Raw genomic sequence first — 26853 nt, forward strand, 5'->3', positions numbered from 1 at the left:
GTGTGTGTGTGTGTGTGTGTGTGTGTGTGCAGCCTCGGCGTGTTGTCCCAGAGTCAGTGAGCCTGGAGAGCTGAGGCAGGAGTACGAGGACCAGGTGACCAAAGTAAGTCCAGTGTCTTCATCTTCATCATCCTCAAATAATATATACAGGTGCTGGTCATATAATTAGAATATCATGAAAAAGTTGATTTATTTCAGTAATTCCATTCAAAAAGTGAAATTTGTATATTATATTCATTCATTACACACAGACTGATTTATTTCAAGTGTTTATTTCTTTTAATTTTGATGATTATAACTGACAACTAATGAAAAACCCAAATTTAGTATCTCAGAAAATTAGAATATTACTTAAGACTGATACAAAAAAAAGATTTCTAGAAATGTTGGCCAACTGAAAGGTATGAACATGAAAAGTATGAGCATGTACAGCACTCAATACTTAGTTGGGGCTCCTTTGGCCTGAATTACTGCAGCAATGCGGCGTGGCATGGAGTCGATCAGTCTTTGGCACTGCTCAGGTGTTATGAGAGCCCAGGTTGCTCTGATAGTGGCCTTCAGCTCTTCTGCATTGTTGGGTCTGGCGTATCGCATTTTCCTCTTCACAATACCCCATAGATTTTCTATGGGATTAAGGTCAGGCGAGTTTGCTGGCCAATTAAGAACAGGGATACCATGGTCCTTAAACCAGGTACTGGTAGCTTTGGCACTGTGTGCAGGTGCCAAGTCCTGTTGGAAAATGAAATCTGCATCTCCATAAAGTTGGTCAGCAGCAGGAAGCATGAAGTGCTCTAAAACTTCCTGGTAGACGGCTGCGTTGACCTTGGACCTAAGAAAACACAGTGGACCAACACCAGCAGATGACATGGCACCCCAAACCATCACTGACTGTGGAAACTTTACACTCGACTTCAAGCAACGTGGATTCTGTGCCTCTCCTCTCTTCCTCCAGACTCTGGGACCTTGATTTCCAAAGGACATGCAAAATTTACTTTCATCAGAGAACATAACTTTGGACCACTCAGCAGCAGTCCAGTCCTTTTTGTCTTTAGCCCAGGCGAGACGCTTGTGACGCTGTCTCTTGTTCAAGAGTGGCTTGACACAAGGAATGCGACAGCTGAAACCCATGTCTTGCATACGTCTGTGCGTGGTGGTTCTTGAAGCTCTGACTCCAGCTGCAGTCCACTCTTTGTGAATCTCCCCCACATTTTTGAATGGGTTTTGTTTCACAATCCTCTCCAGGGTGCGGTTATCCCTATTGCTTGTACACTTTTTTCTACCACATCTTTTCCTTCCCTTCGCCTCTCTATTAATGTGCTTGGACACAGAGCTCTGTGAACAGCCAGCCTCTTTAGCAATGACCTTTTGTGTCTTGCCCTCCTTGTGCAAGGTGTCAATGGTCGTCTTTTGGACAACTGTCAGGTCAGCAGTCTTCCCCATGATTGTGTAGCCTACAGAATTAGACTGAGAGACCATTTAAAGGCCTTTGCAGGTGTTTTGAGTTAATTAGCTGATTAGAGTGTGGCACCACGTGTCTTCAATATTGAACCTTTCCACAATATTCTAATTTTCTGAGATACTGAATTTGGGTTTTTCATTAGTTGTCAGTTATAATCATCAAAATTAAAAGAAATAAACACTTGAAATATATCAGTCTGTGTGTAATGAATGAATATAATATACAAATTTCACTTTTTGAATGGAATTACTAAAATAAATCAACTTTTTCATGATATTCTAATTATATGACCAGCACCTGTATATGTAATGATGTCATCGGTAGGTGCTGTTGATGCTGTGTCGATTACACTTCTATCTCGCCATCTGGGCATAAAGTTTCCATTGACGTCTTTATTTCGTGACTAAACAGTAAAAAAGGACTTAAATCTACAGCGAGTCCTGACGAGTGGAGACCACGCTGGTCCAACTTCGGTCTCATAACCATCAGTTAAAGCTGCAGGCGGCGTCACACGGGCAACAACTTCCTGTTGTAGCGTCTGGACAGAGTGAACTACCGCACACCGTTAAGGCCGTTTCATAAAACCCCAGCAGCTTCACAGTGGAGCATGGCGGCGGTCACAGATGTCCGGTAGCAAGGGTGAGGTGGCTCCGTTAAATCTGTACGAGGTGGTTGAAGGACAACGGCCGTGAGCCGCTGAAAACAGAAGGTTCAGTCCAAGCTTAACGTGACGTCCGGCTTTTCACGTCTGGACCTCGACTGTCTGCCCGCCAGACTACCTACATTGATCTTGCGTTGGTTCCATGCGGCGTCCATAGTCGTTCCCGTGATGGTCCAGTGTGGAGCCCTGGCCCACAGGAAAGTACAGAGGCGTGCTTAAACTGGCAGCCAGAGACCCGTGACCATGGCGACAGACATGCCGCTCGACAAACAGACTTAAACAGAACAAGTGAGACAGAAACCATCCCAATCAGGCGTCAGTATGTCGAGCTAAATAGTCGGCCATGACACACACACACACACACACACACACACACACACACACACACTCACACTCCTCACCAGGCCAGAGGCTGTCAGAGGCTCCTCACCAGTGACAGAGGTCAGTCACTTCCAGGGCTGTGATTGGTTTGTTGTCAGCTGACTGAGGAGAAGCAAGCACTGGAGGAGGAGGAGCGGCGGGTCAGCGAGGAGTACATCCAGAGACTGCTGGCCGAGGAAGAGGAGGAGCTGCAGGAGGAAAGGAGGAGGAGAGAGGAGGACGAGAGGCTGGCCAGACTGCTGAGTAACCAGCTGGTTAGTTAATACCACTAGTACTGCTAATGCTACTGATTCTAGTACTGCTAACGGTACTAATACTACTAACCCTAGTACTACCAGTACTACGGACAGCGGCCACACTGCTGAGTAACCAGCTGGTTGGTTAACCAGATAATGATGCATGGACTGATGTTTGTCTCCCCCCAGAACTCTGCTGCCGTCCCTCCAGAGAGCCCCCCCCCAGCTGATGTCACTCCATCCGTGAAGAAGAAGAAGAAGAAGGTGGAGGCCGGAGCCGGGCAGATGGAGAGGTAGGTGAACCAGGATCAGTGGGCTGATGGTGGTGATGGTAATGATGATGGTGGTGGTGGTGATGATGATGATGATGGAGGTGATGACGAAGGTAATAATGACAATGAAGGTGCTTACGGTGAAGGTGATGATGAAGGTGGTGATGGTGATCTCTGTGTTTCAGGTTCTTGTGTCCTCGTCCAGCTAAGAGCAGCTTGTCAGACTGCAGCTTCATGGCCAACAAGGTGATCAAATACACACCCACAGTCAGAACACACTGAGCCTTCAGAACACGCTAAACACACTGAGCCTTCAGAACACGCTAAACACACTGAGCCTTCAGAACACGCTAAACACGCTGAGCCTTCAGAACACGCTAAACACGCTGAGCCTTCAGAACACGCTAAACACGCTGAGCCTTCAGAACACGCTAAACACACTGAGCCTTCAGAACACGCTAAACACGCTGAGCCTTCAGAACACGCTAAACACGCTGAGCCTTCAGAACACGCTAAACACACTGAGCCTTCAGAACACGCTAAACACGCTGAGCCTTCAGAACACGCTAAACACGCTGAGCCTTCAGAACACGCTAAACACGCTGAGCCTTCAGAACACGCTAAACACACTGAGCCTTCAGAACACGCTGAGCCTTCAGAACATGCTAAACACGCTGAGCCTTCAGAACACGCTAAACACACTGAGCCTTCACAACACACTAAACACGCTGAGCCTTCAGAACATGCTGAGCCTTCAGAACACACTAAACACGCTGAGCCTTCAGAACACGCTAAACACACTGAGCCTTCAGAACACACTGAGCCTTCAGAACATGCTAAACACACTGAGCCTTTAGAACACGCTGAGCCTTCAGAACACGCTAAACCTTCCGAACATGCTAAACACACTGAGCCTTCACAACACACTAAACACGCTGAGCCTTCAGAACATGCTGAGCCTTCAGAACACACTAAACACGCTGAGCCTTCAGAACACGGTAAACCTTCAGAACATGCTAAACACACTGAGTCTTCATAACACGCTAAACCTTCAGAACATGCTGAACCTTCAGAACACGCTAAACAGGCCCAACCTTCACTCTCTGAACACGCTAACTTCATGTTTCAGGAGAACATTCTCCTCAGTGAGGAGCAGCAGCAGGCTGAGAGCCTCCTGTCTGAACCAGAGCGTCGAGGAAACTCATCTGCTCCTTCGTTGGCCTCTGTGGGCGGGGCCGAGACTCTGAGGACCCCCCAGACCGCCGACCACCAACCGTCTTCAGCCAAGAGGAAGAGCTCAGAGCAGGAGACACCTGAGGATGAGGAGGGGGGGACCAAACGGGTCTGTGGCGGCTCCTCCTCCCACTGCTTCTCTTCTCTGGGGGAATGGGTGGGGGCTGAGCGGGAGGCGGAGCTGCTGCAGCGGCGGCGGCAGGAGGAGGAGGACCGGAGGCTGGCGGTGCTCCTGCAGACAGAGCTGGATCAGGAGGAGAGGCAGAGAGCGCCCGACAGACGCAAAGGGTCCTCTGATGCCTACCCGCTCCGTCACGACCGCCACAGCCCAGACACGCCCAGCAGACCCCCCAGGAAGACTACAAAGACCTCTAGCCCCTCCTCTGCTGCATCCGTCAGGACGACAAACAGCTCCTCTTCCTCCTCCAGCACCAAACAGACCACTCTGACTGAGATGTTCTCCAGCCTGAACAGCTGAAACCCCCAACCTGCCTGCGTCTCCCCATCGCTGAACCGGTGTGGTCAGAGGCTTAGTGTTGAAGGGGTCAGACAGTTAGGTCAGGAAGAGGGGGGGGGTGGTCAGAGGGTCTTCATCCTCCTTTTCCTCCTCGTTTGTTTTCTCTTGTTTTGTTTCCTACGGAGACGCCAAGCAGCCGGAAGTCTGCGGACGGCTGGACGCTCCCTCCACAGAGACGCTGGCACTATGTTTAATGTGCTGCAGCCTCATACATGACACCAACGAAGAAGAGCACTGTGTACTGATCAATAATGTTTATGTAAGATCAATAAAGTTTCTGTTCTTGTACCACGACACCAACGAAGAAGAGTGATCTGTACTGATCACTAATCTTTTGTTCATTGGAAACAGTAAAGTATCTGAATGGGGCTGTCCACATACTTTTGGCCACAGAGTTAAGCGGTGCAGTGATGCCAAATGTCCACTGGTGAGCGTCTGTCTGTGTCTGCCTGTCTGTCTGCCTGTCTCCCTGCGTGTCTGTCTGTCTGTCTGCTTGTCTGTCTGCCTGCCTGTCTGCCTGCCTGACTGTCTGTCTGTCTGTCTGCCTGTCCAGCTCCAGTCCACAGCAGCGTTCTCTCACACTGTTTCCATAAAGAGCAGCTCAGAACAAATCATTCAGAGACCAAAGATTCAGGAATTCAACATGAACCTTTTATAGGGCACTCATTGAAATACTTAGAAATTCAAAATTTAAACCCTAGACCGTTCCTCGTGCTCATTACAAGACTTGTTTACTTTTGTGAGTATTTAAAAAAAAATTAATGTTATGGTGAAAATCAAGGTCAGTGAAGTCACCATATATGGTTTCTTGCCGGTCTGTCATGTAGCCTGATTGTCGCTGATTGGCTTGGAGAAATCTGGTAGTTCTACTGCCTCATGGTGAGGCAAGGGGCGGCATTTTGAACTCCCACTTGAGTTACCAAATATGGTCCCTTGCCCGATAAAGAGTTAAGGGTTCTAGAATCCCCACATGAGCAGCATCAGATATTATATTAGGCAGCAGTGGCAGGAAGAACTCTTTAACGGGGAGAAACCTCAAACAGAACCAGGCTCGGGGGGGGGGGGGCTTTCTGACAACAGTTAATATGTGAATAATAATAAGACTAATATTAGTAAAAAGTGTTAGTGGCTGACGATCCGCAGCAAGAGGACCAGGATCCACAGGAACCAGAGAACCACAGCAGGAGAACCAGGACCAGGATCCACAGGAACTACAGAACCACAGCAGGAGAACCAGGACCAGGATCCACAGGAAAGCACAGAAAGGCTCCGGGGAAGATACCAAGTTAGTAACAGACATTAAAGAGACATGAAGCATCAGGATGGAGAGGAAGAGGAGGAGAGAGGAGCCCAGTGCATCATGGGAGTCCCCCGGCAGTCTGAGCCTATAGCAGCATAACTAGGGGCTGGTCCAAGACCTGATCCAGTCCTGAACTATAGGCTTCATCACTAAGGAAGGTTTTTAGTCCACTCTGAAATGTAGAGAGGGTGTCTGCCCCCCTGAACCCAGACTGGAAGGAGGTTCCACAGGAGAGGAGCCTGATAGCTGAAAGCTCTGGCTCCATCACTACTTTAGAGGACTTTAGGAACCACCAGTAGACCTGCAGTCTGGGAGCACAGTGCTCTAGTGGGGTAGTACGGTACTATGAGCTCTTTAAGATATGATGGAGCCTGAACATTAAGAGCTTTGGAGGTGAGGAGAAGGATTTTAAACTCTATTCTAGATTTTACTGGAAGCCAGTGAAGAGAAGCCAGTACAGGAGAAAGATGGTCTCTTCTCTTAGTTCTGGTCAGAACACGAGCAGCAGTGTTCTGGACCAGCTGGAGAGTCTTTAAGGACTTACTGGGGCAGCCTGATAATAAGGAACAGAAATAATCCAACCTGGAAGAGCCAGAACTCCACTGATCCTTGTGATCCTTTAGAGCTCAGTAGCAACGACTTCATGAGCTTCTTTAATGATAAAATTCTGACTATTAGAGACTAAATCCATCACCTCCTGCCCTCAACAGGCTCTGATCCAACCTCAGACTCAGGAACCATAGAAACAGCTGTTGGACTGAATGTGCATCTGGACTGTTTTTCTCCACTTGATCTTCCTGAACTGGATTCAATGATCTCATCCAGACCGTCAGCTGGTCTCCTAGACCCCATTCCTACTGGACTACTTAAGGAGGTCCTGCCCTTTATTAACACGTCCTTACTGGATATCATCAATCAGCTGCGTACCTCAGTCCAAAGTAGCAGTAATTAAACCTCTCCTGAAAAAGCCCACTCTGGATTCAGGTGTATCATCTGTGTAATTTTCTAAATTCTAATAGTCTATTTGAGGATTTACATTTACATTTATCTTATATATGCTTCCTCTGGGTAATATTAATAGGAAACACTCCTTTCATTTCCACTGTTAATACCCAATTATACTTATCAATGAAGCCTGATGAATCCAATCAGTTGTCTAAACTCCAAGTCTGCCTTAAGGACATAAAGTCCTGGATGAGCAGCAACTTTCTGCTGCTAAACTCAGATAAAACTGAAGTTATTCTGCTCGGCCCCAAACACCTCAGAGCAGACATGTCAAACTCAAGGCCCGCAGGCCACATTCGGCCCGCAAGATAATTTCATGTGACTATTAAGAACGGCTCGTCGGTAAACAGCACTCCCACCTCTCATACTACAAATCCCACAATGCATTGAACAGCTGCCGTGCTAGTCAGGACCCGTGGAGCAGCCCTCCTCCCGCAGGTATTATGACACACCGATCAGCGGATCAATGCATCGTCAGTGCTTTTCTAGTGACACTTCAGCCCCCAAAATAAAAGGCTAAAGGAATTAATTATAATATTTGGGAGGTGAAAATGCGTGGGGGGCCAACCATTCAGCCTGACATTTTTGAACCATTAACATTAAATGCAAATGAAATATTTCATGAAATTTTTTTTGTTGCAAATGGCATACTTTTCATGTCTTAACACAGAAAACAAATCTAAAGTTTTACCAAAATCACTCTGCCTTTCATATTTGAAGACCACATAAAAAAGGTAAAAGTCTGTCTGGAAAAAAAACATCTTTTTGAAACATTTTGAAACACATTTGAAACATTACATATTATTCACTATGAAATGCTCACTATGAACTTCTAAATTCAAACGTGAACAGGAAAATAACACTAACAGTAACAATTGGATAATGTTCATTTGATAGCGTTACTTTAAAACCGACAATTAAGTAAGAAAGCATGGCTTTACTTTGTCGACATGTTTCGACTGCATCTGCAGTCTTCCTCAGAGCATCATCACACGCCGGATGACGCTCTGAAGACTGTTTTCTTACTGAATTCTTGGTTTAAAAGTAACGTTATCCTACTAACAGTTATATTATACAATAGTACAAAACATTGAGGGGTATATGACTCCCTGTATTACTCGTGATCAAAAAGGAGAAAGGCAGTGTTTTTCATTATTTCAATTTTAGACTCAGATTTAATGTCAGATGAAACATCTTCAATTCTCCGTACCACAGTGTTACGGGCCAGGCAAACATTACCAAACGATTGCCTTTTCTCAGGACAAATTTTCTCCACAATTTTCATCACGCAGTCTTCACCCTCAGTAAAGGGTTTGCAGTGCTTGGCAATCAGCGTTGCCACCTCATTTTCATTCGATTCATGGGCTCTTGTAAAAAAGCACTGCTGTGCCGTCGAAGCAGCTTCCAGTTGCTTCAATTTTGCGCCACATTCGTTCCCGGTTAGCTTGTCGTAGTTAGCGTGCTTCATCTGGTAGTGCCTCTTGATGTTGAACTCCTTGAAAACAGCCACAGTCTCCTGGCAAATTAGACAGACACAGTTGTTTCGTATTTCGGTGAAGAAATACTCCAATTTCCATTTGTCTTGAAAGCGGCGGCCCTCGCTGTCAACTTTCCTTTTTTTATTTACAGTCGCCATTTTGACAATGCCCTTTGACCCTTGTGACGAGGGTCAAATTTTCCCGCGGCGAGAGTGTGGCCACAGGTCTGCTGCCATCTTCTGGTAAAATAAATAGTTTTTTGTACACTGTGTTTTATACTGTGGTCAACAGTGCTGGCGGCCGCATATTATTGATTTTATGACAGAAGCTGCGGGCCGCAGGAAATTTGAACACGGGCCGCATTTGGCCCACGGGCCGGACTTTGGACACCCCTGCTGTATGAGGACAGCCTGTGTGGGCTGATGGCAGCCTTCCTCCCCCACAGACTGGGGGAGCCTGTGTGAGGAAGTCCAGTCAGCATTCAGAGGTTTCTGTGGTTTCTCTGTGGTCATGTGACCCTGAAGGAGCCTCATGTTGGCGTGCGCTTATCAAACCAAACCGCCATCCTCGTGGATCAGAGGCGTTATGGCTCACACAGCATGTTGGGTTCAGAAACTGTCCTGCGTGTCCAGTTTTAGACCAGATTCTTCTGGAGTCCTGAAGAGACAGATCCGATTATCTGCTGGTTCTGATTCTGATTGGAGACGTTTGTCTGTCTGAATGTCGACTGACGAGTCTGCTTGTGGCGCAGAAACATCATCAAATCTACTCAAGATACCAGATCCGAATACTACATGTCTCCATCCAGTTCTGTTCAAATAAACTAAATAACCAGACCGGACTAGGACCAGTAGAAGGACCAGAACCTTTAACCAGATCACGTCATCCTGTGACTGTGCAACACTCAGCTGACCTCAGGTCAGACGTGACCACATTTCCCATGAGTCTTTGCTGTCCTCAGCACCAGCAGTGACTCACAGCGTCCACACAAGCTGGAATAAGACGACTGGAGCGAAAATAGAGCTGTCAGAGCTGGACGACCTCTGAGACCAAGACCAGCGAAATCACAGTCCTCAGCATCACCTTCATCTTTATCATCACCTTCACCATCATCTTCATCACCTTCATGGCTGTAGTTCTGCCTCTGTGACCCCTGACTCTGTCACTGCAGCTGGTTTCAGACTCTTTTTTTGCATTTGTTTATGCTCAGATGGCTGATTTACCCAGGATGCTTTGGAAGTCAAACATGCTGAGATGAATCATGTCGAGGCTGCTGTTTCCTCTTTCGGGGGTATAAACGTCTGTTCGTTTCTCAGACTGGATCTGACTGACTGAACCGTCTCCCAGTCCACAGTGGCAACTCCTCAGGGTGAGTTTATCATCATATAACCAGTTAGAACTGACTATAACCGGTAATAACTGACTATAACCGGTTATAATTTACTATAACTGGTAATAACTGACTATAACCGGTAATAACTGACTATAACCGGTTATAATTTACTATAACTGGTAATAACTGACTATAACCGGTAATAACTGACTATAACCGGTTATAATTAACTATAACTGGTAATAACTGACTATAACGGTTATAATTTACTATAACCGATTATAATTAACCATAACAGGTAATAACTGACTATAACAGGTAATAACTGACTATAACTGGTTATAATTTACTATAACTGGTTATAATTAACCATAACAGGTAATAACTGACTATAACCGGTTATAATTAACTATAACTGGTAATAACTGACTATAACAGGTAATAACTGACTATAACCGGATATAATTAACTATAACTGGTAATAACTGACTATAACCGGTTATAATTAACTATAACTGGTAATAACTGACTATAACTGGTTATAATTTACTATAACTGGTTATAATTAACCATAACAGGTAATAACTGACTATAACAGGTAATAACTGACTATAACTGGTTATAATTTACTATAACTGGTAATAACTGACTATAACGGGTAATAACTGACTATAACTGGTTATAATTTACTATAACTGGTAATAACTGACTATAACTGGTAAGATAAAATAAGATAATCCTTTATTGATGCCCATGGGGGAAATTCAGGTGTTGCAACAGCCAGGATACAAGTATACAAAATTAAAAATACAAAATTAAAAACGCAATAGAAAAAGTACACAAATTAAAAAAGAAAGTGACGTCACATGTGAGTAGCAGCAGGTTTGAATAGTGCAAATGTGAAAAAGCATCATGTAGTGCAGTATGACAATATGGAATGGGTATAATATGTGCAAGATAAAAAAGTACAATGGGATACAGTAGTCCCTCGTTCACCTTTCGTGGCCTCGCTGTTTCGCGGATTTTTTTAGTGCAATTTTGCATTCTTTTTTTTTACAGAGTATGAACGCGCATTGTGTTCTGCGTCCTGATTGGCTAAGGGACTGTAGACCAATGTCAATCAATCTCCTCCGTGCTGTGTCTCTGTACCGTACAGAATGCGTTCGGCTTGCCAAATTTACATAAATGTTCAATCGCTAGCAGTGTGACTTTTAAGTGCTGCCTGTTTGCAAGACAAGCAAATAAGTCAAACAAGAGATAAATGTGAGAAAATGTTAATGCCTGTCTGAGAAAAGTGTATAAACTGCATGGTGAGGGGTTTTACAGCCTTAAAATATGTAGAATAATTGTAAAAAATAAAACTGACTACTTCGCGGATTTCGCCTATTGCGGGTTATTTTTAGAACGTAACCCCCGCAATAAACGAGGGACCACTGTACTACCATCAACCATAACTACTAGTTTAGTAATAATGACAATATTCAATTCAATTCAATTCAATTCAATTCAATTCAATTTATTTGTATAGCCCAATATCACAACAGTGTCTCACAGTACTTTACAAAGTTCACTGAAATAAACAAGTGTAAGCGAACAAACAATCTAATAAAGAGTCCAGCAGTCGATGAGGCCAGTGGATCAGTCTGGTGGATCAGTCCGAGGCATCACCTGCCCTTTATGACCCTCCTTCTTCGGGAAGGAAAAACTCAAAAAGCCCAGTGGGAAAAGAGAAACCTCCAGGAGCACCACAGTGAAGGAGAGATCCAGCTCCCAAGGACGGACAGGCTGTAGCCTTGGACAGACGCACATCCATTGGCTGGTGGAGAACCACATCAGCGGGACCAGGACCAGGATCCATAGGAACCAGGGAACCAATATTATTAATAATAATAATGATAGTGACAGTTCTAATAACCATGATAGTTCAGTATAATATAAAAATAAAGTTTATTGTAATGTAATGTTAAAATACACTAATATACTAATAAATACTCTAATATTTCGTTGGACCGTCTTTAGCTTTGAGTACGGCACACATTCGCCGTGGCATCGTTTCAATGAACTTCTGCAATGTCACAACATTTATTTCCATCCAGAGTTCCATCCACATTAATTTTCCACCAAGATCTTGTATTGATGATGGGAGAGTGGCTTGTACAGTAGGCACTAGGCCTGATGGGTGCATCACTTCATCCGCCTCTCTTCTTACCCTGATGTGCCCATCACTCTGGAACAGGGTAAATCTGGACTCATCAGACCACATGACCTTCCTCCATCGCTCCAGAGTCCAATCTTTATGCTCCCTAGCAAATTGAAGCCTTTTTGTTCCGATTAGCCTCACTGATCAGTGGTTTTCTCAGGGCTACACAGCTGTTTAGTCCCAATCCCTTGAGTTCCCTTTGCATTGTGTGTGTGGAAATGCTCTTACTTTCACTATTAAACATAGCCATGAGTTCTACTGTTGATTTCACCAAACGTTTAAGTGATCTCCCATCACGACCATCCAAGAGTTTGTTCCAACCACATTTCTTCCTCGAAAATGATGGTTCACCACTATCCCTCCAGGTTTTAATAGGGGGGGCAGCTTGATGGCAGGCTGTGTTCTCCACTGCTGTTAAACAGTCTGATGGCAGTGGGCACAAATGAGCGTCTGAAGCACTCCGTCTTGGTCCTGGGTGGGATGAGCCGCTGACTGGATGAGCTGCCCAGCTGCCACAGCTCATCGTGGAGGGGGTGACAGGGTTTCCAGGATGACCTTGATCTTGTCCTTCGTCCTCCTCTCCACTGTCTCCAGACTGTCCAGCTCCAGTCCAACCACTGAGCCGGCCTTCCTCACCAGCTTGTTCACCTTGTCAATAATTAATCAAAACTGACTATAACTGTTATAACCGGTTATAGCTGGTCATAACCAGTCATGAAGGGTTAGTGTGTAGCGGCTAACCCTCCTCGCTAACCATGTGACCGCTCTCAGATGTGTGTGTCGAGGTGTCTGCAGTGTGTCGGTGTCTCTCTGGTTCCCATGGCGATCGTCTGCATGCTGGCCAACTTCCTGCTGCTGCTTCCTGGACTGCAGATCCACTTCCTGTTGGAGGGTCACGTGACCAGAGAGGCCACCTGGGCCACGGGTCTGTGGGGGTCCGGCTTCCTGGTATGTGTGTGTGTGTGTGTGTGAGTGAGTGAAGCAAGCAGCAAATGGTTTCACCCCTACATTTGTGTGTGTGCAATGTTTATGTAGTGTGTATATTGTACATGGTGTGTGTAGTGTGAACACACGTGTGTGTGGCCTCCTGCCACTGAGATACAAGGGTGCTGGCAGATGGATGGACGTAAGGATTCAGGACTCTGATATCTGTGTCTGCTTTCAGATCCTGATCGGAGCTCGAGGCTTCGTCCTGAGTAGCAAAACTAAAGGATGCTGTGCTTTCAGAGGCCAGGTGAGCACAGGTGGACAGGTTAGGGTTAAGGTTAGGGACCACTGGAACACACACACAGCTATCATCCATCCACTGTCTATACCGCTTATCCATCAGGGTCGCGGGGGAGCTGGAGCCTATCCCAGCTGAGTTTGGGCGAGAGGCAGGGTCACCCTGGACTGGTCGCCAGCCAATCACAGGGCCACATACAGAGACAGACAACCACTCACTCTCACACTCACACCTACGGGCAATTTTAGAGTCACCAATTAACCTAATGTGCATGTCTTTGGATTGTGGGAGGAAGCTGGAGTACCCGGAGAGAACCCACGCTAGCATGGGGAGAACATGCAAACTCCACTGCACCACCATGCTGCACAGCTATCAATCAATCTTCATCTCTCCAGCTCCAGGTCATAGCAGAGTTCTCTCAGACTGTTTCCATAAAGAGCAGCTCAGAGATTAGATTAACGGGAAGAACTCCCCTTTAACGGGAGGAAACCTCGGACAGAACCAGGCTCAGAGGGGGGGCTTTCTGTTGGGGTCCATGTTGGGTGGAGGTTGGACAGAGAGAGAGAACACAAACAGCAGCTACAGCACTGACAATAGGAGTAGATACCAAGTTAGTAACAGACACTAAAGAGACATGAAGCATCAGGATGGAGCGGAAGAGGAGGAGAGAGGAGCCCAGTGCATCATGGGAGTCCCCCGGCAGTCTGAGCCTATAGCAGCATAACTAGGGGCTGGTCCAAGACCTGATCCAGTCCTGAACTATAGGCTTCATCACTAAGGAAGGTTTTTAGTCCACTCTGAAATGTAGAGAGGGTGTCTGCCCCCCTGAACCCAGACTGGAAGGAGGTTCCACAGGAGAGGAGCCTGATAGCTGAAAGCTCTGGCTCCATCACTACTTTAGAGGACTTTAGGAACCACCAAACTAACGGCTAACACACAGCTAACGGCTAACACACAAGACAGACAAACAGAGGACACTCTTCAGTGGTGTCTCTGTCCAGATGTTTCTGTCAGGTGTCCAGATGTTTCTGTCTCTGTCCAGATGTTTCTGTGTCCAGATGTTTCTGTCAGGTGTCCAGATGTTTCTGTCTCTGTCCAGATGTTTCTGTCAGGTGTCCAGATGCTTCTGTCAGGTGTCCAGATGTTTCTGTCAGGCGTCCAGATGTTTCTGTGTCCAGATGTTTCTGTCAGGCGTCCAGATGTTTCTGTCTCTGTCCAGATGTTTCTGTCAGGTGTCCAGATGTTTCTGTCAGGCGTCCAGATGTTTCTGTCTCTGTCCAAATGTTTCTGTCAGGCGTCCAGATGTTTCTGTCAGGCGTCCAGATGTTTCTGTCAGGTGTCCAGATGTTTCTGTCTCTGTCCAGATGTTTCTGTCAGGCGTCCAGATGTTTCTGTTTCTGTCCAGATGTTTCTGTCTCTGTCCAGATGTTTCTGTCAGGCGTCCAGATGTTTCTGTCCGGTGTCCAGATGTTTCTGTCTCTGTCCAGATGTTTCTGTCAGGTGTCCAGATGTTTCTGTCTCTGTCCAGATGTTTCTGTCATGTGTCCAGATGTTTCTGTCTCTGTCCAGATGTTTCTGTCATGTGTCCAGATGTTTCTGTCAGGTGTCCAGATGTTTCTATCTCTGTCCAGATGTTTCTGTCAGGTGTCCAGATGTTTCTGTCAGGCGTCCAGATGTTTCTGTCAGGCGTCCAGATGTTTCTGTCTCTGTCCAGATGTTTCTGTCAGGCGTCCAGATTTTTCTGTCAGGTGTCCAGATGTTTCTGTCTCTGTCCAGATGTTTCTGTCAGGCATCCAGATGTTTCTGTCAGGTGTCCAGATGTTTCTGTCTCTGTCCAGATGTTTCTGTGTCCAGATGTTTCTGTCAGGTGTCCAGATGTTTCTGTCTCTGTCCAGATGTTTCTGTCAGGTGTCCAGATGTTTCTGTCTCTGTCCAGATGTTTCTGTGTCCAGATGTTTCTGTCAGGTGTCCAGATGTTTCTGTCTCTGTCCAGATGTTTCTGTCAGGTGTCCAGATGTTTCTGTCAGGTGTCCAGATGTTTCTGTCAGGCGTCCAGATGTTTCTGTCTCTGTCCAGATGTTTCTGTCTCTGTCCAGATGTTTCTGTTTCTGTCCAGATGTTTCTGTCAGGTGTCCAGATGTTTCTGTCTCTGTCCAGAAGTTTCTGTCAGGTGTCCAGATGTTTCTGTCTCTGTCCAGATGTTGTACCAGCTGCTGTACTCCTGTGTGTGCCTGCTGGCTGCGGGGTTCTGCTGTCTGGTCAGTGCCACTGGTCTCTCTCAGGGTCCTCTCTGTCTGTATAACACCAGCTCCGGTCCCACATGGGGGGTCCCACTGCAGCCCCTCCCAGACCTGTGAGACACACATACACACTCAGATTAATGTGGACCAGTTCTTTTTCTGGCTGGACTGTGACGGTTCTGACCCTGTGGTCTCTCTGGTCTCTCTCAGCCATGTGGGCTACTTATACAACAGGACTCTTTGGTCGGGGGTCTGTCTGGAGCCCGAGGGGGTGGTCCAGTGGAACGTGGGTCTGTTCAGCGTCATGGGGGGCGCTAGCGGGCTGCAGACTGTCCTCTGTGGAGCCAACATTCTCAACACGCTGCTGGGACTGGTCCTGGGACGGGGCCTCGGACACAACCAGGTCGGTGTGTGTCTCCCTGCTGGGGGGGGCAAAGAGCTGGTTTAGTCCTGACCATGTCTGTCTGACACCAGGTCCCAGGGTTCAGAGTAGAGGGGGGTTCACTTTATCCCACTGCCCTCAAACACAGGGAAGAAGAAACATAAATTCAGACACTCACAGTGTGTGTGTGTGTGTGTGTGTGTGTGTTGTAGGTCAGTCCCATCTCAGTGTGACCCCCACCCGCCCCCCCACCCGCGGACCCTGAATGAGGATCCTCGCCTGCTGAGACAGAAACTCTTCATTATTGGCGCTTTTCCATTCCACAGTTTTAGCTTGACTCGACTCGGTTTGGGTCATTTTCCATTACAGTTGCGTACCACCTCAAAGTGGGGGGGTCGTCATAGCCAGGCGGCCTGAAACTCCAGTGGCGTCATTTGTATGCGACACAAACACAAACATAACTAAGGACGTGGAGCGCTTGGTTTGTGTGGAGCCCTTTACCTCGTTCACAGGAATAATAAAAACGCCCGGTCTGTTTCCACGTTTAAAAACGCTCTCATGACTCATCCAGTGATGTCACGCCCTGGCCAGTCAGTGGCTGTCACAATCTGCTGTGCTGGTCTGCTGCTCCTGGTATTTTTCCACACTCTCTGACCTACTCACCTGGCCACGCCTCCCTATCAGTGGCAATCACCCTCACCTGGTTCCACAGCTGCAGTCAATTGCACTCACCTGCCTATTTAGGCTCAGCAGTAGACTCACTCAGTGCCAGATTGTCTTTGCTCCATGCCAGACCTTCCAGCACTTCTCTTTGGACTGATTTCCTGGTTTCCACCCTGTTTGCCCCTGACTACCGCTCCTCGTCTCTGCCCTGGTAATTACCTCAGCCTTCTGTTCCTGACCACAAGCTACGCCCGTGTCCTTCCTGTCTTCTGTCTGCCTGCTGACTACCTGACCTCCCGCCTGTCACCGATTCTCCGCCTGTTTGCTCCATTTGGGTTTGTTTGCTTCGCTGTCTGCCTGCCTGTTGCTGACCCCGGTTCCGGATTTAACTACGAGCCTAGCCTGTCCCTCTCTGGTCCAGTTGCCTCCCATCTACCCAGCCAGCAGATTATCATCTGCTCTTCCATTGACTGTGCTGCTATTGGGTCCTGCAAACTCCCCGTTACAGTGGCCTGCAGTCTGTTGACGTCATATTTTCGGCTCGCTTGGAACCCCGACTGAGTAGGTACTAAAATAGTACCTGGTACCAGGTACTATCGCCTAGTGGAGAACCAGAAAGACCGAGTCGGTGACCTTTATTTTGGTGGGTCAGATCTTGTTTTTAGATATAAGCTTAAAAAATAAAAGCACCAATGCACTTTGAACAGAAACCTGTTCAAAAGAAAAACAGAACATTTTGAGCTCATGTTGACAAGTCAAGATATTCATTCTGTTTTGTTGGTAGAAAAACGGAGTCACAACAGGTTCAGGTTTTATTTTAAGTTTGCTTCATCTTTGCTCATCTGTTTCTGTTCGATTAAAAGTTTATTTAAATGCTTTTTCACTGATTGTGATTATCTGTGTCTGGGAGTTATACCAGGGAGCTTGTCTCTGTTCTTTAATTATCTTCTTCTTTAGGGGGCGATGGAGTCTAGAGTCACTTGCAGGGAGCCTGCAGCACTATTAAGGCTAACATATTGTTCATGGTGCAGCCAGGTTAGGGTCACATCATTAGAATGAGAATTATGGTGATGAAGGTGATGCTATCAGACGTATTGATCAGGTGATTTATTCACTGACGTGACTGATGGCTCCAGGGGGGGGTGGTCTAAAGGGGTCTTATCATCATCATCACAACCATCATCATTATTATTATTATCATCATCACAACCATCATCATTATTATCATCATCATCACAACCATTATTATTATTATCATCATCACAATCATCATCATTATTATCATCATCATCATTATTATTATTATTATCATCATCACAACCATCGTCATTCTTATAATCACAATCATCATCATCATTATCATTATTAGTAGTAGTACTAGTAGTACTAGTACTAGTGGTATTAGTAGTAGTATTAGTACTAGTACTAGTAGTATTAGTAGCCTATAATTATTATTGTTTCGGCTGTGTTGTGCGTCACGTGACGGTAATGTCACTAGGCAGTGACGCAGCGGTGGGCGGGGCTGCAGTGACCTCACCTGTCTCAGGTAAATTTATCTACGACAACAAAGAGCCTCAAACACGGAAGTGAGCTGTTGTTCCGCGCGGAGCAGAGGAGCGTTAACACGTTTAAACCCAGAACCACGTTAGACCAGGCTTCCTTTTTAGTCCCGTTCGGATCCGGTTCTCGTTGAGGTCCAGGTCACAGGAGATGGACCGACACCGAGTCAGCCTGCTGGCGGTCTGCGTCCTGCTTTGTGCCGGTGCGGCCGTGGGCTGTGACTGGGACCCGGCCACTGATGCGGACCAGGGTCTGCACCCGGACTCCCTGGACGCCGGAGCGCGCTACCTGAACCCGGCGGAGCAGGTGTCGGACCCGGAGAGCTGCCGGGCGGCGTGCTGCGAGCGGCCGGACTGCGATGTGGCCCTGGTGGGGTACCCGGCGGACGGAGGGCCGCAGTGCCTGCTGGTGAGCTGTGTGGTCGGGGACCGGGACGTGTGCGTCCTCCGGCCCAGCTCCCAGTTCAAGGCTCACCGCAGGAGGGCCGAGGGGGTCCGCGGGGAGAGGCCGCACGATGTCCCGCTGCGGGGACCCGAGGAGCCGGAGACCAACAACAGTAAGGACCCCCCCTAACTAGACCACGTGCTCACAGGATGATTATCCATCATTGATTATTGATTATTTTTCCTGTAAAACAAGTCAGCAGGAAGTTCAACCTGAAACTGGATCATTCTGGTTCTGGTTCTGGTCCCGTGGTTCACTTCCTGCTAACCGGAGGAATGCTGCTCATCTGGTCCTGTTTCTCACCTGTCTCACCTCCAGGACCAGGACCTGTCTGTGTGCCTCCTCCTGTCTGTACCTTTAGAAAGTGAACTTGTCCTTTAACTCTACACTTCCTGTTGACTTGACTCCAGCAGATGGGGCTCAGCTGGACGGACCGGTTGGACCGGTCCGTCCAGCTGGGAACAGATGCTGAACAGATGCTGAACCCTGACTGGAGTCACTTTCTCTGTGTTGTCATCATGATTCTTTTTGATATTATTCTCATTATTGTATTAATAACATTGTTTGTATGATATCGTAGCTTTATTGTGAAAGGGCTTCATTTGTCCACGCATCCTGAAACATGAACTCCGAGAACAGAAAACTGGTGAGCTGTTAGCTGTTTCCATCCAGAGACCCTGGTCCTGGTCCTGGTCCTGGTCCTGGTGTGTCTCACGTCTTCTCTCTGCTTGTCCTCCTCAGTTCGCTGCCGTCTGCCGATGAAGGTGGGTTCGTGCCGCGCTGCCTTCCCGAGGTTTTACTACGATGTGACCAATCACAGCTGTCGGAGCTTCATCTATGGCGGCTGTGACGCCAACGGGAACAACTTTGGGTCCCAGGAGGAGTGTGAGGGGGTCTGCAGCGGGGTGACGGGTAACACACACACACACACACACACACACACACACACACACACACACACACACAGCTCACCTGCAGACAGGTCTGTTTTAGCACATTATCAGATAATGTGCTCAGGTAGAGTCGGTCACAGGGAGCAGAACCAGCAGACAGCAGCTCCCGTCTGCAGAGGATGAACCCCTGGATGTTCAGACAGCAGCTCCCGTCTGCAGAGGATGAACCCCTGGATGTTCAGACAGCAGCTCCCGTCTGCAGAGGATGAACCCCTGGATGTTCAGACAGCAGCTCCCGTCTGCAGAGGATGAACCCCTGGATGTTCAGACAGTAGCTCCTGTCTGCAGAGGATGAACCCCCTGGATGTTCAGACAGTAGCTCCCGTCTGCAGAGGATGAACCCCTGGATGTTCAGACAGCAGCTCCCATCTGCAGAGGATGAACCCCTGGATGTTCAGACATCAGTGGATCACTGAGAGACTGAAGGAACCTTAAAAACAGACAGGTTCTCTATGAGGTTCTGCAGCCTCTGTTTTCTGGAGCTTTATTCTGGAGGGACGTCACATGACGACGTCCTCTGGAGGAGGAAGTTACTCTGAAGGATTCAACATGTCTGTGGGGTTGTTTCACACACGCACACACACACACACACTAATGTGTGTATACACACGTGGACTAAATTGTTGGTACCCCTCTGTTAATGAAAGAAAAACCCACAATGGTCACTGAAATCACTTGAAACTTACAAAAGTAACAATAAACAAAAATTTACTGGAAATTAACCATTGAAAATCAGCCATTACTTTTGAATTGTGGTTCAACAGAATTATTTAAAAAAACAAACTAATGAAACAGGCCTGGACAAAAATGATGGTACCTCTATAAAAGATTGAAAATAATTTGACCAGAGGGACATGTTTAACTCAGGTGTGTCCTTTAATTGGCATCACAGGTGTCTTCAAACTCATAATCAGTCAGTCTGCCTATTTAAAGGGTGACAAATAGTCACTGTGCTGTTTGGTGACATGGTGTGTACCACACTGAACATGGACCACAGAAAGCGAAGGAGAGAGTTGTCTCAGGAGATTAGAAAGAAAATTATAGACAAGCATGTTAAAGGTAAAGGCTATAAGACCATCTCCAAGCAGCTTGATGCTCCTGTGACAACAGTGGCACATGTTATTCAGAAGTTTAAGATCCACGGGACTATAGCCAACCTCCCTGGACGTGGCCGCAAGAGGAAAATTGATGAGAAATTGAAGAGACGGATAGTTCGAATGGTATCCAAAGAGCCCAGAACAACCTCCAAAGAAATTAAAGGTGAACTCCAAGGCCAAGGTACATCAGTGTCAGATCGCACCATTCGTCGTTGTTTGAGCCAAAGTGGACTTCATGGGAGACGACCAAGGAGGACACCACTGTTGAAAGCAAATCATAAAAAAGCGAGACTGGAATTCGCGAAAATGCATATTGACAAGCCACAAAGCTTCTGGGAGAATGTCCTTTGGACAGATGAGACAAAACTGGAGCTTTTTGGTAAGGCACATCAACTCTATGTTCATAGACGCAAAAATGAAGCATACCAAGAAAAGAACACTGTCCCTACTGTGAAACATGGAGGAGGCTCGGTTATGTTCTGGGGCTGCTCTGCTGCATCTGGCACAGGGTATCTTGAATCTGTGCAAGGTACAATGAAATCTCAAGACTATCAAGGCATTCTGGAGAGAAATGTGCTGCCTAGTGTCAGAAAGCTTGGTCTCAGTCGCAGGTCATGGGTCTTCCAACAGGATAACGACCCAAAACACACAGCCAAAAACACCCAAGAATGGCTAAGAGAAAAGCATTGGACTATTCTGAAGTGGCCTTTTATGAGCCCAGATCTAAATCCCATTGAACATCTGTGGAAGGAGCTGAAACATGCCATCTGGAGAAGACACCCTTCAAACCTGAGACAACTGGAGCAGTTTGCTCACGAGGAGTGGGCCAAAATACCTGTTGACAGGTGCAGAAGTCTCATTGACAGTTACAGAAATCGTTTGATTGCAGTGATTGCCTCAAAAGGTTGTGCAACAAAATATTAAGTTATGGGTACCATCATTTTTGTCCAGGCCTGTTTCATTAGTTTGTTTTTTTAAATAATTCTGTTGAACAACAATTCAAAAGTAATGGCTGATTTTGATTGTTTAATTTTCAATACATTTTTATTTATTGTTACTTTTGTAAGTTTCAAGTGATTTCAATGACCATTGTGGGTTTTTCTTTCATTAACAGAGGGGTACCAACAATTTTGTCCATGTGTGTATATGGGTGTATAATGACAATAATAATACTAGCTTGAATCTATAGAGCCCCCCCCCTGAAGACCCAGGGACAGATCAGCTGCCAAAGGCCTGGGTGAACAAGTGACTTTTGAGAGCCGACTTGTCCAAGGGTGGAGCGTGGCGGATCTCCGTCGGGAGAACATTCCAGAGGGTGGGGGCGGCCACACTGAATGCTCTATCCCCAAAAGTCCGCCTCCTGGTGTGGGGGGTGGAGAGGAGACCTGAGTCAGAAGACCTCAGTTTCCGTGAAGGGGTATGCTGGTGGAGGAGGTCCGTTAAGTATTGTGGGGAAAGGTTGTGGAGGGATTTGTAGGCCAGCAAAAGTTCATAGGTGGTGCGGAACTTAACTGGAAACCAATGTAGGTGCGTGAGGGTGGGGCCTCTGCACATACTGGTGCCCGTCCAGGGCTTTGTCGGGGACCCTGAACAGGACTGTGATGAGGGCAAGGATCGGGCTCTCAGCCCCAGAATCAGAGAGGGACGGAGTCTGGAGATGTTTCTGAGGCAGTAAACGGCAGGTTTAGCGACGGGTTGGATGTGTGACTCGTAGGACAGGGTGGAGGACGAGGTGTGTGTGTGGTGTCAGGTGGCTGTGGTCAGACCGGTTCTGTGAACTCTGGTCCTGAAGACAAACAGTCACACCTGAGCTAACCTGTACAAACTTCACTGAAAAAACCTTCGTCACCGTGATCGATCGATGCTGAGTTCATCGATCATTTACAGCGCAGGGTGACGGGGTCACGTCTGTCCCACAATGCATTGCACAAAGGAAGGAGGAGCTCCTCGCCAGTGATGGTGGCAGGTGATAAAACACCTGTAGGATGATATTCAATGACAACAGGAAGCCATTTTGTCCTCTGTATGTGGGGGAGGGGGTGTGTCACTACAACATACACCTACAAGACACACACATCACGTACACATGTGCGGGGACAGTCCTGCGCCGCGGGGACATTTGCTCCTCACCGATTGTTTAACATTTCAGGTTTATGTTTGGCATTATGTCAGTGACAGACACTTTTATACCTCCTCTTTGTGAGGACTGTGTGTTCAGGTTCGGTTCTTCCTGATGAGTCCACTCCTCCCCCTCCTCCTCCTCCTCCAGTCAAAGCAGCTCGGATGGCTCCAGCCTTCAGTACAAGTACACACACACCTGTTGAATGCAGCATTAGTAGTAACAGTTGTAGATTAGTATTAGTCATGTGACAGGCGATTGTGTGTCTGTCCAGGTGTGTCTCAGGATGCTGAAAGTCCAGTTGAGTCTAAACCTGCTGCTACAGAGACTGTGACCAATCTGGAGAAAGGTAACACCCACACCCGCAAACACCTTTAGACACCTGTACACAGCCAGACCTTCGATACTTGAGTCATCACTTTAGAGGAAAGTGTGTTTTCAGTCGAGCCTCAGTGGCGCCTCCTGCTGGTCTCAGTGCGTATTACACTTTGATATCAGAGTCAGCAGCACAGATCGGATTAGACAGGACTGCCGAGTGTGTGCCGTGTGTGTGTACTGTGTGTGTTGAGTGTACTGTGTGTGTATTGTGTGTGCTGTGTGTACTGTGTGTACTGTGTGCTGAGTGTGTGCTGTGTGTACTGTGTGTACTGTGTGTACTGTGTGCTGAGTGTACTGTGTGTACTGTGTGTACTGTGTGTACTGTGTGTGCGCTGTGTGTACTGTGTGTGTGTACTGTGTGTACTATGTGTGTACTATGTGTGTACTGTGCGGCTGACGCCTCCCTCTTCTTCTTCTCCTGCAGGAATGTCAGCGGAGAGCTTCTCTGGTGCGTAGTCAGTCTGTTCTTCTGTCAAACAGGTTCTTTTCTCTTCATGTCTTCACAGCTGTCACATACGTGACCTGACGGCATGGACACGCTAACTTCCACACACACAGCTGCTACATGCAGTTCAGTGGCAGAAAGTCACACGGCTGCCGAAGCAATCAGATCAATCGGTCCCATGAAAACGCGTCTGTCTGAGGGTTTAATGAAGAAATGAATGAATCTCACAGTGTAGGATTATGGATTATTTTATAGATTCTTCTGGTTCTTACTTAAAGAGATGATGTTTATTATTATCTCATGCTCGCTCACCCTCCTCTTCCTCCTTTAATGAGTCAGTAGACACGTGAGGAACTCACACCTCTTCCTGTCCAAAAGCAATTTAACCATCCTCCAGGTAAATCAATTATCAGTCAAAAATAACCTACCTGTCTGCGTCGTCCAATCAGAGCGCTGCGGGGCGGAGCCTCAGGTCGGTCCCTGCCGAGCGGCATTTCAGCGCTGGTTCTACAGCAGGGAGACAGGTGGCTGTCAATCATTCATCTACGGAGGCTGCAGAGGAAACCAGAACAACTACAACAGCCAGGAGAGCTGCATGGCAGCATGTACAGGTGAGTCACACACCTGTCAGTACCTGTACAGGTGAGGCTGTACCTGTGTGTCAGTGTTAAACTTCTTCCTTCTTCCTGCAGTCTCTGTTCTTCCCTCCTCCAAGAAAGCTGCTGCCGCTGATGATGAACTTTCTCCAGAATACAGAGGTAAAGAAAAACATCCGGTGACCTCTGACCCCTGACCCTGTTCCCAGTGACCTGACCTCCTCTAACTAAATGCTGTCTCTCTGTAGACCAGTGCACTCTGACCCCTGACCCTGGGCCGTGTCGCGCCGCCTTCCCGATGTTCTTTTACGACCCAAAAACCTCCAGCTGTCAATCATTCATGTACGGTGGTTGTCGTGGTAACCATAACCGCTATGGCAGCATGGAGGAGTGCCTGACTCACTGCAGCAGAGACGGTAAACAAACTGATGATCTGCAAACATACTGCGAGTACTGGGAAAAATATGTATATGAATATAAATGTAGGGATGGACATACATGAATCGTGGCGTGTTCTCCCTCCAGGTTGGTTTGAAGGTCGCGGCAGAACTCGTAACTGGACTGCAGGTCAGTTTGTCTGAACAACAAAGGTCTGTTATCAGAGGCTGCATCAATGCTAACGTGCGTCAGTGCTAACGTGCGTCAATGCTAACGTGCGTCAGTGCTAACATGCATCAATGCTAACGTGCGTCAGTGCTAACTCACCTGTGGTCTTAATGACACACGATCTTCATCTCTTCCAGCCATCTTCCTCTTTGTCACTCTGGCGTCTATCTCTGCTCTGCTGTTGGCGTCGCTTGTCTTCATTGTGCTGAGACGTCACAGATTGTCCCGGCGTCCGTCTTCCGTCAGGTAAGGCTCACCTGTCTCGTGCTCCTGAGTACGGTGGCCTGTTTGGGACGTCTGCTGTAACGGCGCCGTTTGTTTCTCTCCTCAGCGATAAAGAAGAGCTGCTTCCAGATCCAGATGAGCAGCTCTCTGTGGACTCTCTGACCTCCCCAGACAGCCCCAAACCAGACAAGGCCTGAGGACCAGCCCCCCCAAAACCCCCTGAGGGCCCCCTGTCCACCTCAAAACTGATTACAGATGTTGTTCCTGTGATTTCCTTTATTTGACCTGTGAGTCTTCAGTTAAACCAAGAACAAACAACATCGACCGTCCGCCTGAATGATGTCACAGGAGGAGGTGACTCTGATTGGTTGATCTCGGGAACAACTTATTTGCCAGTTTTGTGGTGGTTTGATCATAAGATGTAATCATCTCTGAATCACTGTCTGACTTTTCTTCAGGTTGATTTTGTTGTTTTACCTGTTACGACTCTTTTAGCATTTACTGTCAGTGGTTTAGTTTCTGTAAAGGGGCAGATCAACATGTTCTTAAAGCTCCTCCTCAGCCAGGACGTTGTTAGCTTAGCTTAGCATAAAAACTGGAAACAGCTAGCTTAGCTAAGAACAAAGTTTCATCTGAACATAATCTGACAAGTAAACAACAGTTTGTGGTTTCTGGTAAAGTTGCATGCTGGAACTATTTCTTAAACAGTGTATCCATCCGCCTGGTACTTCTGTGCAGGTCCTCTGATTGGTTGTTGTTCAACATGAAATATTTTCAACATCAACTCCACTGAGATGAAACAAGACATAAAACATGTTTATCAGAAAGCTTTAGACTTGCTGGTACATGTTTTTACCTTATGACTGAGCTAAGCTAGCTGTTTCCCCTGTTTCCAGTCTTTATGCTAGGCTGTATCATGTTTAGCGTGCAGATGGGTGATGTGATGAAGAGGAGGTTTATGGTGAAGGCTGACCTCCTCCTGATCTGGATGTTTTTGCATCTGTAGTTTCTTCGTCCTGCTAACAGTGATGAAATGACAATCAGTTAGGAAATTAAATGAGGAATCAGACAAATTAAATGGTTTATGAAGTAGAACTACTACAACGTGATTTTGATGATTGTAAACTGAATCTTTGTGCTGACCTGTGTTTCTTTATCATGATATGAAGAACCAATCTTTTTACTAACACTTTAACAGTGGATGTTTTTACTGAGCCGACTGAGCCGTGCAGAGAAAATGTTATCACTTTTATCTGGAAACGTCAACGTCACAGGTTCAGCTGTAGAAACTACTCAGCCAATCAGACATCATCCACCTGACATCACCTCCACCTGTTCACGCTCAAAAGGAGCCTACAGTTCCCATGATGCAGCAGGCTGGTGTCCGTCAGGAGTGTGGACTCGTCCGTTCCTCCTGCAGGCAGAGAGCTGCGAGTCACTGATTGATATATTCAACCCCGAATGTGTGAAACAATCAGGTGAACAAGAAGTTAGCGGGTTAAACTGAATGTTTGAAGAAACGTTGTCTGCAGCTCAGTTGTTTTAATGAAGCCAGACTAATGTGTTACCTGTGTCCTCTCCTGTCTCAATAAAACTTTATTAACACCTGTTCATGTGTTTTCTGGTATCCTCAATGACCGGGATTGCCACAGTTGTGATATTTACTATTTTACTCTCACAATAACATCAGCTGATCCAGTTTCAGCTGGTTTTATTCACGTTTGTTCAGTTGTGGTGACAGACGCTCACCTACCATCCAGTGGACCAAAAAACAGAGCAAAAGCGATTGAAATTTAGATTTTATTTAAGCTTCCGGACTGTGGAATAACCGCATAACCCTCACAC

General features: G+C 46.9%; 3 protein-coding genes across 4 annotated transcripts in view; all 3 read left to right on the forward strand.

The window, feature by feature from the left end:
* rnf168 (ring finger protein 168) overlaps window positions 1-5055 on the forward strand; it is a 9660-nt gene extending 4605 nt beyond the window's left edge. For both annotated transcript variants that reach the window (XM_070829190.1, XM_070829188.1), the window contains exons 4-8: window positions 33-103; window positions 2600-2755; window positions 2927-3030; window positions 3195-3255; window positions 4139-5055. In XM_070829190.1, the coding sequence (XP_070685291.1) occupies window positions 33-103; window positions 2600-2755; window positions 2927-3030; window positions 3195-3255; window positions 4139-4720 (974 nt within the window). In that variant the 3' untranslated portion in view covers window positions 4721-5055. The remainder of the gene's footprint in view (window positions 1-32; window positions 104-2599; window positions 2756-2926; window positions 3031-3194; window positions 3256-4138) is intronic.
* Window positions 5056-12846: 7791 nt separating this feature from the next.
* On the forward strand, window positions 12847-17146 carry LOC139200045 (transmembrane 4 L6 family member 5). The gene is made up of 5 exons (XM_070829276.1): window positions 12847-13023; window positions 13241-13309; window positions 15499-15653; window positions 15751-15947; window positions 17007-17146. The coding sequence occupies exons 1-5, from the start codon at window positions 12847-12849 to the stop codon at window positions 17144-17146; spliced, it is 738 nt and encodes a 245-aa protein (XP_070685377.1).
* A 967-nt stretch (window positions 17147-18113) lies between these two features.
* On the forward strand, window positions 18114-26616 carry spint2 (serine peptidase inhibitor, Kunitz type, 2). The gene is made up of 11 exons (XM_070829958.1): window positions 18114-18701; window positions 19331-19501; window positions 22858-22944; window positions 23033-23107; window positions 23561-23584; window positions 24031-24192; window positions 24274-24339; window positions 24426-24593; window positions 24703-24744; window positions 24921-25029; window positions 25115-26616. The coding sequence occupies exons 1-11, from the start codon at window positions 18296-18298 to the stop codon at window positions 25203-25205; spliced, it is 1401 nt and encodes a 466-aa protein (XP_070686059.1). The 5' UTR covers window positions 18114-18295; the 3' UTR covers window positions 25206-26616.
* Window positions 26617-26853: the final 237 nt, after the last annotated feature.

The sequence above is a fragment of the Pempheris klunzingeri genome, chromosome 4, assembly GCF_042242105.1.
Source record: "Pempheris klunzingeri isolate RE-2024b chromosome 4, fPemKlu1.hap1, whole genome shotgun sequence".
NCBI classification, from domain to species: Eukaryota; Metazoa; Chordata; class Actinopteri; order Acropomatiformes; family Pempheridae; genus Pempheris; species Pempheris klunzingeri.

Excerpts from the sequence above, each read along its gene's own strand:
- LOC139200045 (XM_070829276.1), top strand. The coding sequence starts at position 12,847 with ATGTGTGTGTCGAGGTGTCTGCAGTGTGTCGGTGTCTCTCTGGTTCCC. Across the intron at positions 13,310-15,498 it reads GCTGTGCTTTCAGAGGCCAG|ATGTTGTACCAGCTGCTGTA; the intron begins GTGAGCACAGGT and ends GTCTCTGTCCAG. Across the intron at positions 15,948-17,006 it reads CCTCGGACACAACCAGGTCG|TTGCCTCCCATCTACCCAGC; the intron begins GTGTGTGTCTCC and ends TCTCTGGTCCAG.
- spint2 (XM_070829958.1), top strand. The coding sequence starts at position 18,296 with ATGGACCGACACCGAGTCAGCCTGCTGGCGGTCTGCGTCCTGCTTTGT. Across the intron at positions 22,945-23,032 it reads GGCTCCAGCCTTCAGTACAA|GTGTGTCTCAGGATGCTGAA; the intron begins GTACACACACAC and ends GTGTCTGTCCAG. Across the intron at positions 24,594-24,702 it reads GACTCACTGCAGCAGAGACG|GTTGGTTTGAAGGTCGCGGC; the intron begins GTAAACAAACTG and ends TTCTCCCTCCAG.